Genomic DNA, 13172 nt, shown 5'->3' with positions numbered 1-13172 from the left:
TTTGTTGAGTGAAAATGCTCTATTGTTTATCTCCAGCTCACAGAGGAAGCGGGAGAGCTCGAGTCCAGGGATAAGTTAGATTACAAAGGATAAGAATGAAGTTGTCAGTGGTTAAGATTTCAAAAAGGTAATGAGTTTGTTATGTACATCTAAAGAACCCCTTAAAAATGGTGGTTATCGTATCTATAACATTGATCTATTTTCTTATCAAGTACTGTAATTATAGCTTTCTGTCGGATAAGTAACTTTCTAGATAAGGGTCTAACGTTATGACTAAGGTTCAAACTTTACTTCTTATATAATTATAATGTTTTCTAATTTACAATGCCTTAAGAAAAAAGAATTTAAGAGCGAAGAGAAAATAAAATACTCATTTTGATTAATAAGAATTAATTAACATGACAAATCTATTAGCAAACAACCCAATAATATAAGTACAAATGACAACTAAAAAATTTATTTATAAATTTCTCAAACTAAATTACGAAAAAATTCTTTGTACACTACATTTTTAACTTCGTTTGTTATTTTTCCTTCATCATCATAGGCTAAAGTCTTTAACCCTTTCCTACTTGTCACTCATGAAAGAGCAACATATAATTTCCATGGGTGAATACTGATTTCTTAAAAAATAACACAACATGAGACAATGATTGGCCTTGACTTTTATTGATGGTCATAGCAAATGAGAAAACGATGGGAAATTGTCTTCGCTGAAAATTGAAAGGTATTCTTGCATCAAATGGTGTCAAACTCATTCTTGGTATAAACACTTTTTCACCTGCCATTTTGCCTAATAAAACTTTAGCTTCTATAACCCGATCTCCAAGTCTTGTGATGATCAGTCTCGTCCCATTACACAATCTTGATGATTGATCTATGTTTCTCAATAACATTATTGGTACACCTACCTTCAATGTGATTAAGTGATTTGAAACTCCAGAACACTTAATATTTTTAGGAATTTCGGTGTGTGGCTGTGTGCACATGCTCCAATGCCGTAAAAGAATAATCAGACATACAAACTGTATCAGAACTCAGATATGTCTTCTCAGGATTATGATTAAGTGATATCATAAATTCATTGATCGAGTCCACCATGTCTAGAGTCGGAGAAAGAATTACTTTTTATTGGAGGTAATCTATATCACTGGAGTGACAGTAGAATTCAGGATATGTACTATTTACAATTGCTGATATTGGATCTGCACAATCATTAATAATAATATCATCAGGGATTGAAATAGTCTCAGTGCCATCAATGGAGCTCCGATGTTTCCATCACCAATTGATAAAATTCAATTGGCAAAGTTTCTTAACTCTTCCAAATGTGTGCCTAATTGATTTCCTTGCAATCTCATATTTCTTGTCAACTTTAGGACTTGACGATGCCTCCATAAATTTGAAGAATTTAAAGTGGCATTAACAATATCTTACCTTGTTCCTTTTGTTATGACTGGCAAAATCTGTCTGAAGTCACCACCTAGAACAATTGTTTTCCCTCCAAAAGGTTTATCTAAACTGGATGTGTTTTTAAACCTAAGAATATCTCGGAGAGTATGATCAAGAGCTTCAAAACAGTACCTATGCATCATTGGCGCCTCATCTCAGATAATCAACTTTGTCTTGACAGTAAGATTTGCTAGAGGACTACCTTGCTTTATATTGCATGTTGCATCATCGGTTGGATTGAGAGAAATTGCAAATCATGAATGAGATGTTCGCCCTCCAGGTAACAAAAGAGATGAAATGTCATTTGATGCAACAGTTAACACAATATTTCCTCTAGATCGTATTCCAGAAGACAAAGTCCTCCAAATAAAAGTCTTGTCAGTTCCTCCATGACCATATAAGAAGAACAATTCACCTTTGTCTTTACTCACCGCCGCCATTATTTTGTCATACACTGACTTTTGTTTAGCCTTCAAATTCATTACTAATTGTTGGTGTTCAACCAACAAAGAGCGCTTGTTATAACGCAATTCATCATGGATTAATCTATTGATATTGTCCACTTGTTTCTCGTTGTAAACAGGTCTTGGCATAGTCGAAAAATTCTGAAATTTTTTTTTGCAACCTTTCAAAAAATTTTCCAACCTTTGCAAACAATGATTTCTCAATTCATCATCTGTCATCTCTGCCTCTGAAAGAACAAAAATATCACAAAGTTTTAATGGTAACAATATAAAAATATCATAGCAACACATATACGAGATGTTAGTTATTCTTAACTATAAATTTGCACCTGGATTAGATAGCAACACTCGATCTTCATGAAGGATGTCTTCTAATAAGAACTTCCATGTTAATTGTCAAACATATTCTGGATGTGACATCGAGTTTGACAATAACAACATTGCAAATAATTGTCTAAGATATGATGGCATTCCCCAATCACTTGCTTCCTGTATGGCATCAATAAACTCTTTGTCATCATCTAACAAGCCAAGTGCATAACAAGCATCTCTTAAAGTGGTGTGGTCACGATTGTTAACTTTCTTAAGATCCTCAAAGATTTTTGCACCTCCAATGACATTCAACAATAATCTTAAATAATATAACTCGCCACTTCCAGGCGGAACAAAGAAGATCCTCCTGATAGAAAATGCAGAAGTCTTTCTTTTCTCCTATTTGTTTGAGTCTTTTTTCCACACAAACTTAAACGAAAATTCTGCATAAGTTAATTCTCTAGCTTCAGGAAATTCTTTATTTTCCTCAAACCAACTTAAGAACATTGATTCCCTTGCACTCGGTCTATTGACGACATCATCAATTGGATCATCATTAGAGAATATAACATTTTGTTCATTTTTAAGATGAAATGCTAGTCTTTCTACCAGAGATTGCCTATATTGAATTGGAAATTCAAGTATTCTCCAAGAAGCTTCACTGGATGATATGTATCGACAATCATAATACATGTTTATTTCATCAACATTTGATGAATCTTCCTCATTTGCACTTTGAGAAAAAGTAGCAGTGACACAATCATTCCCCGTATTAACGTACTTAAATAAGTACTTAATAGATCTGGATTGATTACACCATTCCATATTGATATGGGCACCATACTTTAATAATAAAAATCGATTGTGCGGTACTACATACCTGTTCCAACTCAATAAGAAATAAATAAATTACATTTTATCTTTGAGAAAATATTGTATTTCCAATTCAAATTCAAAAAACTTATGGAATATTCATTATATAAACACTCTACATTAATAATACCAATCGACTAAGCGATACCACATACCTGTTGTCAAGGCCAATACTATCTTTCTTGATAGTTGTACCATCTTTCCTTCGTCTGTAAATAGGATAAACATCTTCATCAATTGTAGTTGCCCCAACAAATTTTTTTGGAAAGTGCTTTGTGCATCTACCATCCTACATGTAAGGAGAATAATTTCTCGCAGGACCATATGGGCCATGCATCATAAATAACTGCACTGCCTTATAATAGTGAGGATCAAGCAATTCATCAGGTATTTTTGCTGAAATAATTCTATCAATATCCGCAGGAGTAGGATATTTATTTTGCTCATGAAGAAAAAGTAAGATGTGAGCATGAGGCAATCCTCATTTTTGAAATTCAACAGTATAGATCACTGCATCAAACAAATTTATTAGATGAATAAATTATTAATTAATCCATATATAAACAAATGAGGAACTGATTTTACCTGCTTTTACTTTTCCAAAAATCTGTTTGTCTTGCAAGTCCTTTATTAAGCAATCCAATTTGATTTTGAAACTCTTGGATAAAATATCTGGACGAACCTCGAGTTTTAAGTCCTTACTGTCAACAAATCTACAAATCTCAGGCCACTTTGGATTGCAAGTAAACGTGATGAAAAGATTAGGGTAGCCAGCCCACTTGCATATCGCCATAGCATCTTGGTAATTTTAAAGCATGTATCGTGCACCCCCTGTGAAGCTTGATCCCAAAATTACCCTTTTTCCTTGAGAAGATGGATTAGTTTCTACACACAAAATGCGTTTTCTAACCCTTTGTACATATAAGCTCTCAACCGGTTTTGATTAAATTGAATATTATCTAATCGGGAAGATTCGATCATTGTATATCCATCAATCAAGAATTGTTGAAATAGTCTTCTGGAAGACAGAATTGTTGAGACTTCATCCTTCCTATCTTGAATTTTATAAGAAAAATACTCTCGGATGCTAACACGTTTCCTTCCTTGAGTTGTTTCATCACCTCTATTATAGCGGATATCCTCTCTATAGCCATCTTCACCGAATGAAAAAATTAAAGGATACTGCAAGCTTAAATATGTTGCATTTAGTTCATTAATCCTTTTTAGCTGTCCAGACCGACTTTCAATGACGATATCTCTGTCACCTCTAGATGGTTCAAAATCTTCTACTACTAAAGCAACTACTTCTGAAACTGTTGGCAGGTTGAATTTTCTTCCGTCGGTGCCTCTTTTTCCTATTAATCTGAGTCTAACATTGGAGCTTCTGTCTTCTTGAAATCTATCTCTTACCATTCTGAATGTCTAAGCTAAAACATTGTGGCAATCAAGCATTTTCTTTAGATCATTAACGATCTCAACGTGTAGTTTATTTATATCTTAACCACGACTGCAAAGAATTAAATTTATAAAATTAACAAATATTTTCTTTTCATGTGAAATATTATATACATATTATTAATCATGAAGGCTAAAACACTAACCTTACAACATGAATTCTATTCTGTACTTCATTATTTGTATCATAAATGTATAATTGTGCTAACTTAGGGATGGATCCTTCAAGAGGCAATAAACTTTCAATTTTATGATAATTCTGTCCAGACAATCTGAATGTTATTGGTCCTCGGGTTTGATTGACAGATGCATCAACCTTTTCTCCCATAGAAGTAAATGAGAACATAGAATTATAGCTCCTAATATTATCTCGAAAGTGGTTGCTTTTAAAATCCGCATAAAGTATGAAATGGAGAATTTGAGAATTATACATGTAATGTGAATATTCTTTAATGATAAGATCAAAATAGATGTTTCACTAACCAGATCCAAACAACAATTGTCTTAGAATTTGAGGAGGCTCAATTGACTTTGGCAACTTAATTTTTCCATGATTACAACACAAAGAAAATATTGGCCGTTTAGACTTAATCTTCTTGTTGATTCTTTCTTCATACCAAAAACATGCCCCACAATGTTCACATTCATAGGTAACATCTCCAATATGTCAGTATTTTATTAGTGATCAAAATATATAGGGTTAGAGTCATATAAACTTACTTATTTTATGAATTCTTATTTGTACACTCACATTTATATAAAAATTAAATAGTACATACCTTCATTACTAACTTCCCCGCAAACATCATCCTCTAAAAATTAATAAAAAATGAATTAAGTGGCAATCAAGATCTAGTTTTAACTATCAGTACCAAACTAAAAATAATTGATAACTAACTTAGACACTAAGTACATACCTTCACAATCATCCTCATCACCTTCATCGCAAGAAGCACAATTTAAATCAGGCAGATGATCTTGACTTTGGACACATATAATAAATAATTGTTAGCCATTTATAACTCCAAGTTTTGAAATGAAAAAGGATTTTTGATGTCTATTGATACTTAAATTTAGTAAGAATTTCTTACTAAGAAAGTTTTGAGCAACTCACAAAAATAACTTGGATGATATTGTAGCGTAACATTATTAGATCTCAAATTTTCACATTGCATATTGAAAACACTTGAATTAATAGTTTCATTCACCAGAATGCCTTTACCTTTCTTCTGCTTTTTATTTGGGAGAAAACCCACTTTCAAAATCTGTCATTAACAAAAGATAATAATATTTTTAACAAATAGGTGCCAGAAAAAAATAAAATATATATTGATGTCTTCATAATAGATACAGTGAAAATGTGAGGAGATTCAAATTTTATCATAATTAGCTACAGGACAATTTAAACCAGGTAGTGTATCTTGCCTAGAATCTGTAATCTCATTAATTAATATGTCTTTGCGTTTCTTCTACATTGTGGACAAACAACTTGCAAAATCTGTCATTGATGGATTAAGATTTTCAAATAAACATAAACTCTAGATTTTTCAAATAAATTTAAATAGTAATTTGATACAACTTAAAATTTGTCCTCAAAGAAAGATTAACCATTGTTCAAATCTCGTAGAGGAAGGGACTTTGAATAATGTGTGGGAGGTTGTAATGAAGAAGCCTTTTCAAATCTCATCATCGGTACACTGATTGGTGGTGTACAATTTTGATATGATGGAACTGGCACTACAACTTGTCCATTTATTTTATCTCTATCAGCTATATGCATTTCAAAAATTCTAATACCACTGCTCAATCCCAAGTCATTGGAATTCTTTTGTAATGTTTTCAGACATACGGTTTTATCAATTGACATATTTAAGCTTGACACATTCTTTTGTTTAATCTGTTCATTGGCCTTATCGCTTAGAAAACATCTCTTATTTCTTAATCGGGATACTGTTTTTGGACATGTTTAATTAAGGTAAGCATATTATACAGATTGAACGATATGAAAAAAATGACAAATATTATATATATTGAAACTGACCATTTATTATATCACATAGAGGTCGAGGAACTCTTTCCTGTTGTTCAATAACATTTACTCTATCATAGGTTGGGTCAATATTCTCTGTAAATAAAATTACATGATTTTAAAAATAAGATAGACAAAGAACGAACAATTTAAAAATTTTAATATAATATGATTACAATGATGGCTTATAATACCTATTTCATTGGATTAGCATTTAACCCGTTTTTGGTTACACATGATTCTTTTATTTAGTCTCGCTAATTTTGTCCCATGATTTTTCATTTGCACGCCTTCCTGAATTTGAGTTTCATATGAGTATTTGTGAGTCGGTTGAATGAGAGAGGAGAGAGAAAATGATTGAGAGAGAGAGAGACACACTCTTTTTTTGTTATTCAAATACAACAAAAATTATGTTTTAATTTTATTCAGGAATAATTTTTTTTCTGCTAATTGTTTTGTTATTTTCAGTCTTTATTTAATTTTTATATTTTTTAATTGTTTTAGTGGCAAAAACCTTAATTTTTTTGTGTGCCCTGTTTTCGTTGATCTAATAATTTCTTTTTGCTTTGTTTTTGAACTTTATTTTTTTATTGTATTTTGAAATTAATATGCAAGTGCATTAGTCAATGATTTATGACCTAAGTGATCATATTGTTACTTTTGAACATGTATCACACTCACTTCATTATTAATATTTCAATATATAATTTTTCGCGTTATTGTAATTTCATCAACTGTAATGAACTTCACCTTATTGCATTGCTCTTATATATGTTGGTATATATTGCTAACAATATTTACTTCTTTGATGCTTAGAATCATAGTCTCATAGAATAAACTGCTTAATATTTCTGTCCACCTGTACTGAATTTGAAAATTTGACTGCTAAAATAGAAGAAGAATGATTGAATAATTAGATTATAGAGGCCTCTGAAATTTCAATAATCATATGATAAAATGCCTTTTTAGTCTCGTTTTTAATATGTTAATTGTCCTACCATTTGTTGAGTGACAATGCTCTGTTATTTCTCTTCAGCTTCCAGAGTAATCAGAAGAGCTCGAGAAATAGCTTCTGAGTAAGCAGAAGATCTCCAGAAAGAGCTTCGTCAGATTACAAAGAAGAAGAATGAAGCTGTCCGTTGTCAAAATTTTAAAAAGGTACTCAGTTTGTTATTTGCATCTAAAGATTCCCTTAAAAAGGTTGTTATCTTATTAGCAGCATTGATCTATTTTCTTACCAAGTACTACAATTATATAATTTCTTAATGAGATGGTTTTGGATAAATGGACAGGCTGTGGAATTACTTAGTAGTTTCTCTGGTTGTTCATATTTATAATTATGAATAGTCTCCTAGTCTAACGTAGATAGATCCTATCAAGTTACAAAAGTTTGTAAACTAATTTACCTCATCCATCATCCATAAGACTTATTAGTTTTTTGGGTGAAGAGACTGAAATACAGTTTTATTGTCAGTGTTATTATGTTTCCCTGCCCAGTCCTTATATCAATTTTTGACCATCTGCTTTCTACTTTTCTATTCAGAAACAATGGCAATAGCAACCCTCGTGGACATGGAAGCCCCAACGAAACTGACAGGAAGAGGCTATGTCGTCCTTATCAGTCAAAGACATTCAAGGTAAAGATCAGTTTTGCTGCTAAAATCCAAATGCAGGCAATTGCAAATGCTCTGCGTGGTCAAGAGTCGAGAACTCTCAAGAAACATTGAGAGTCTTGGATATTATTCTCTAGCAGCATGCTGCAAAACAGTAAGTAGTTATTCTTTTTATCTCAAGGGTTCAAGTGTCTCTATTTTTCTTGCGTCATTTAGTTGATGTTCTTGTAATGGGAGGGGGGAGGGGGGGTCCTGCTTGTTAGACAATTCTTTTTCCATAACAATTCAAAGTACAATAAAGTTAGAACTAAGAACCTCTTATAGGTCGAACCACGTCGAATCAGTGTGTACTTGAAACAAATAGTTTCAAATTATTTTTTCTAGTTGCTTGTGCATTTTGCATTGGTGTTTAACTGATATTTGCTCGTTTAGAAAATAGTAAAGTACGTAAGACTTATTAGTTTTTGGGGTGAACAGGCTGAAATACAGTTTTATTGTCAGTGTTATTATGTTACCCTTCCCAGTCCTTATATCAGTTTTTGATCATCCGTTTTCTACTTTTTTATTCAGAAACAATGGCAGTAGCAGCCCATGTGGACATGGAATCCTCAATAAAACTGACAGGAAGAGGCTACGTCGTCCTTACCAGTCAAAGACATTCAAGGTGAAGATCAGTTTTGCTGTCAAAATCCCAATGCAGGCAATTACAAATGTTCTGCGTGGTCAAGAGTCGGAGAACTCTCAAGAAGCATTGAGAGTCTTGGATATTATTCTAAGGCAGCATGTTGCAAAACATTAAGTGTAAGGCAACATGTTGCAAAATAGTAAGTAGTTATTCTTTTTCTCTCGAGGGTTCGAGTGTCTGTTTTTCTTGCATCATTTAGTTGATGTTCTTGTATCAAGGGGTGCTTGCTTGTTAGATAATTCTTTTTCCACAACGATCCAAAGTACAATCAAGTTAGAACTAAGAACCTCTTATAGGTTGTACCACACGAGGTCTGTTTGTACTTGAAACAAATGATTTTAAATTATTTGTTTCAGTTGCTTGTGCTTTTTGCATTGGAGTTTTAACTGATATTTGCTCATTTAGAAAAGAGTAAAGTACGCAAGACTTATTAGTTTTTTGGGTGAAAAGGCTAAAATACAGTTTTATTGTTATTGTTATTATGTTTCCCTTCCCCGTTCTTATATTAGTTTTTAACCGTTTGTTTTCTACTTTTATATTCAGAAACAATGGCAATAGCAGCCCCTCTGAACTTGGAATCCCCAATGAAACTGACAGGAAGAGGCTACGTTGTCCTTACCAGTCAAAGACATTCAAGGTGAAGATCAGTTCTGCTGCCAAAATCCAAATGCAGGCAATTGCAAATGCTCTGCGTGGTCAAGAGTCGGAGAACTCTCAAGAAGCTTTGAGAGATAGAGACATTCACTACTTTCGGAGCTACAATCAGGTTCTTGTTTTTTCTTTTTTAATTATTTTTTTTTCTTTACTTCTTCCTGGACAAGTAATCAGGTTCACTTGTTATAGAGTAGAAAATTCATTTATGAAGAGGAAAATAGATTTTGTATTTTGTATCTAAACTTGGATAGAATTAGGAGAGAAGGTTTGTATTCTTTACTGTTGAGTAATGACTTCTTTTTGGATTTTGAGTTGAAAGATGGGCCGAGAAGAGTAAAAAGGGAAATGGTATAGAAATGGAATGGGAGGAGAGGGGAGGAGTGATAATAATGAGTACACACAAAAGTTGTGTTCCTCCCACAAGACCTCCTCTAATTAAGCTTATCGTAATTCACCAAAAATGTGGTGGATTATGATTGAGATAAACACGTATCAAGATATTTGGTTTGCCATATAAAATCGTATTTAATGAGTTTTGTTACTGGATAAGAAAATACCTATTAAGCTGAGTTGTGTTTGGGAATTTGATTCCAAATTGAATGGCTTCACTAAACTACGTGTTCATCCTTCATTTTTAATCACTTGTATAAGTCAATACAAAAGAGGAGGATAACTAAAATCATTGATCAATCAGATGAATGATGGCATCAAAATCATTTGTAGTCGAAATCCTAGAAAACAGTGTGCTTTTTGGAATTTGAAAAAAATGAGAATTTTCAAGAATAAGAATTATATATGACTCGAAACATTACTCAAATTAGAGTTTTCTGTTCATTACACGGGGAATAGTCAAATCCCAAGATACTATAAAATCAACCATGGAGGAAGCGGTGTTTATTTATGCTTTGCATCCAGAATTATGTCATGATATATAGCATTGCATTTCTTAAATTTATTTGCAGGATACCGACAAAAACTTTAATCTTCTGACAGATATTTGCAGCATCCGAGAGCTTGAACTTGTAAGTTTAATATTTATTTCTTTCAAACAATAATCTTAGTCTATATTACTATTCTTGGTGTCCACTATCTGGGAGGGAGATCGATACTGAACCATGAGCTTTAAGTAGTGTCTCGGTTGAAAATTATCGCAATAAGACAATATTATTATTGAATAGAGAAAATATATCGCAATAAGACAATATTAAAACTTGAATAACTTGAAACTGGCACCATCAAAATATTTAGTCCATAGTAAAACTCAAATGCTGAGATTCATGTGATTTTCTCATTTTTTCGACTCTTTTGACCTTGCTGCTTGAAAGTTGTGCATTGGGATCATCATCAATTTCTACCACAAATGATTCACTCTTGGATATACTTCTCTTTACTGGGGTATTTGAAGTAGAGATCATATCGTTCTCAACTACAAAATCCTGAAAGTTTAGTTAAAAAAGATAGTGAAAATTACTTATATTTATGACACTTTCATACATATATAAATAAAATAAGTGCATGATATCATTGTTAGTTCATCATCTCCAGATGCAAGATGTTCATGGTTGAACTCTGGATACTATTAAAGAAAAATAATAATATCAACAATAATTTATATTTCAAGGTGATAAATTTTAACATAAATAAAATAATTTTAATTTGTCTGAAATTCATATGTGACTAATATAACATACAGTGCATGTATCTTCACTTGGTGGAAGACGATATTGCTTGATGAGATCTTTATCATCACTAAATTAAAAAGCAGTGTAAACCTCGTCATGTTTGTCGATGTTGTCTTTTTTGACGTCCACTTTAAACACAACCTCTTTATCCAAAATATAATCCAACTTCAATGGATATGATGGCACACCAACAACACCAACATTCTAAAATAAATGTCATTAGAAATGGTATAATAAATAAAAAGATTCATATATATATATATATTACCTTGAGTAATTCTTTCATTAATTCATTGACAGTCTTTCCTGTGAGTTTCATTGCATCTTGATCCCAAAGTAACAAAGAAATAAAGTCAGTGTCATCTGTTATTCTCAAGAATAATTTATACCTGCAAGGCACATTTTATTATAATTATATATTTTATGTTGCAATTATAATCAAATGTGTTTATAATATTTATCATACCTGTGATTTGCAGAATTTTTAAGCACTTGACATGCTTTGCAGTAAATTTATCGCCAAGTTTTTCAACCTTCCTATTACAGTCCTTGCAACTCAGGTATGACCACCTTTTATCAAGATCTATGTGTATTATGTTCGCAACAACACAGAAGCTGCCTTCATATATTTTATTAAAAATAACACAGTTAAAAAAAATCACCTGTAAAATATAAATTATTAATAAAATAGTGTTACTTACCTCCATGCACTCAATTGATTGCTTGATAATTTTAACTTCAAGCGATCCAGAAGATAACTCATCTGAAATAGAAGAGTTATTTTGAGATGACAATTGACTAATCCTCTCGAATTTATCTCCACACACATCTTCCATTCTGTATGTATTGAAAATTGTTAAAATCTATATCATATAACAAATTATCCAAGTTACTAAAAAGAAATGGAGAGTATAATACTATATAAATCTGGAGATAAATTCAGCAACTTCATGCAGTTGAGGATTAATCCATAATTTTGAAGCAGTCCAAGAATTGCGCACAAAATATTTACCTGCATTTATGAGTATATTTGTTATTACATGATGATAAATATATTCAATATAAATATTTTAAAGGTACAAAAAAAGTTGAAAATCTTTAAATTTATGCGCCTGTACCAATTGCAGCACCACTATGAAAGGTTTATTGGTAGATCTCTCTAAGTGCGGACGACTTTGAAGAACGAATTTCCCCCAGAAAATAGCTTCAATCATTTTATTCATGTTTAAAAAATATATAATTTAATAATATAAAAATTAGGCAGCTTCAAACATATACTCATATACTTAGGCTTGTCGTCTTACTCGTAATCTTGTAGTTCCACATTCATGAAGATACTGGACTTATCGCCTTGTTTGTACTCCTGTATAGATCCATAAGCAACGATTTCTCCTATTACATCTTTTCAAAGACAAAAGATAGTATGATATAGAGTTAATGCAACATTCTGATTATATAAATTTTCAAAAGAATAATTACCAAACAGTTTATTCTCATCAACATCAACTTGGTTGATCAAATCTTCAAATGGCCGACATTTGAAGATTGTCTTTATAAATTAAAGATCGTCTGTTTTCTGGATGCTTGTTCGGTAGGTAAACAACAATTTCATTGTGTGATTGTTGATTTTGATTTTAGCCTTGTTTGGTACAACAATAAAAATTTTCATGAAATATAATCCTTGTTCCTGAATTTCCTCGGTGAGTTTAGTGAAAACGAATGTTCCAACGGATGCCTGAATACGATCACTCTACAAACAAATAATAATTTATAGTTGAGCGTATTCTAAAGCAAATAAAATATTATAATAAAATGAGCATAATGTACATTTACCTTTTTGTCTTGCAAAAGCATTTCTAACGCTAACAGCTTATCGAGATTATCATGTTCAGAAACACGCCACAATCGTACTATGCGAACTTTCAAGTTTCATTGCATCTTAGTATTTGATAT

At 32.0% G+C, this 13172-nt stretch overlaps 1 protein-coding gene across 1 annotated transcript; it reads right to left on the bottom strand.

Moving 5' to 3' along the window:
* Window positions 1-1706: 1706 nt before the first annotated feature.
* Window positions 1707-3894, bottom strand: LOC124897167. Its single transcript, XM_047409758.1, has 5 exons — window positions 3784-3894; window positions 3257-3390; window positions 2659-3030; window positions 2399-2595; window positions 1707-2143 (listed from the first exon to the last, which is right to left on the bottom strand). The coding sequence occupies exons 1-5, from the start codon at window positions 3892-3894 to the stop codon at window positions 1707-1709; spliced, it is 1251 nt and encodes a 416-aa protein (XP_047265714.1).
* Window positions 3895-13172: the final 9278 nt, after the last annotated feature.

The sequence above is a fragment of the Capsicum annuum genome, chromosome 1, assembly GCF_002878395.1.
Source record: "Capsicum annuum cultivar UCD-10X-F1 chromosome 1, UCD10Xv1.1, whole genome shotgun sequence".
NCBI lineage: Eukaryota > Viridiplantae > Streptophyta > Magnoliopsida > Solanales > Solanaceae > Capsicum > Capsicum annuum.
The sequence above is the reverse complement of the archived record's forward strand: the minus strand, read 5'-3'. Positions and strand labels throughout refer to the sequence as shown.

Coding starts and splice junctions, on each gene's coding strand:
- LOC124897167 (XM_047409758.1), bottom strand. CDS start 3,894: ATGGCGATATGCAAGTGGGCTGGCTACCCTAATCTTTTCATCACGTTT. Junction 3,391..3,783: donor GTAAGGACTTAAAACTCGAG/GTTCGTCCAGAT, acceptor CCTTACATGTAG/GATGGTAGATGCACAAAGCA. Junction 2,596..2,658: donor TATGCAGAATTTTCGTTTAA/GTTTGTGTGGAA, acceptor ATTTTCTATCAG/GAGGATCTTCTTTGTTCCGC.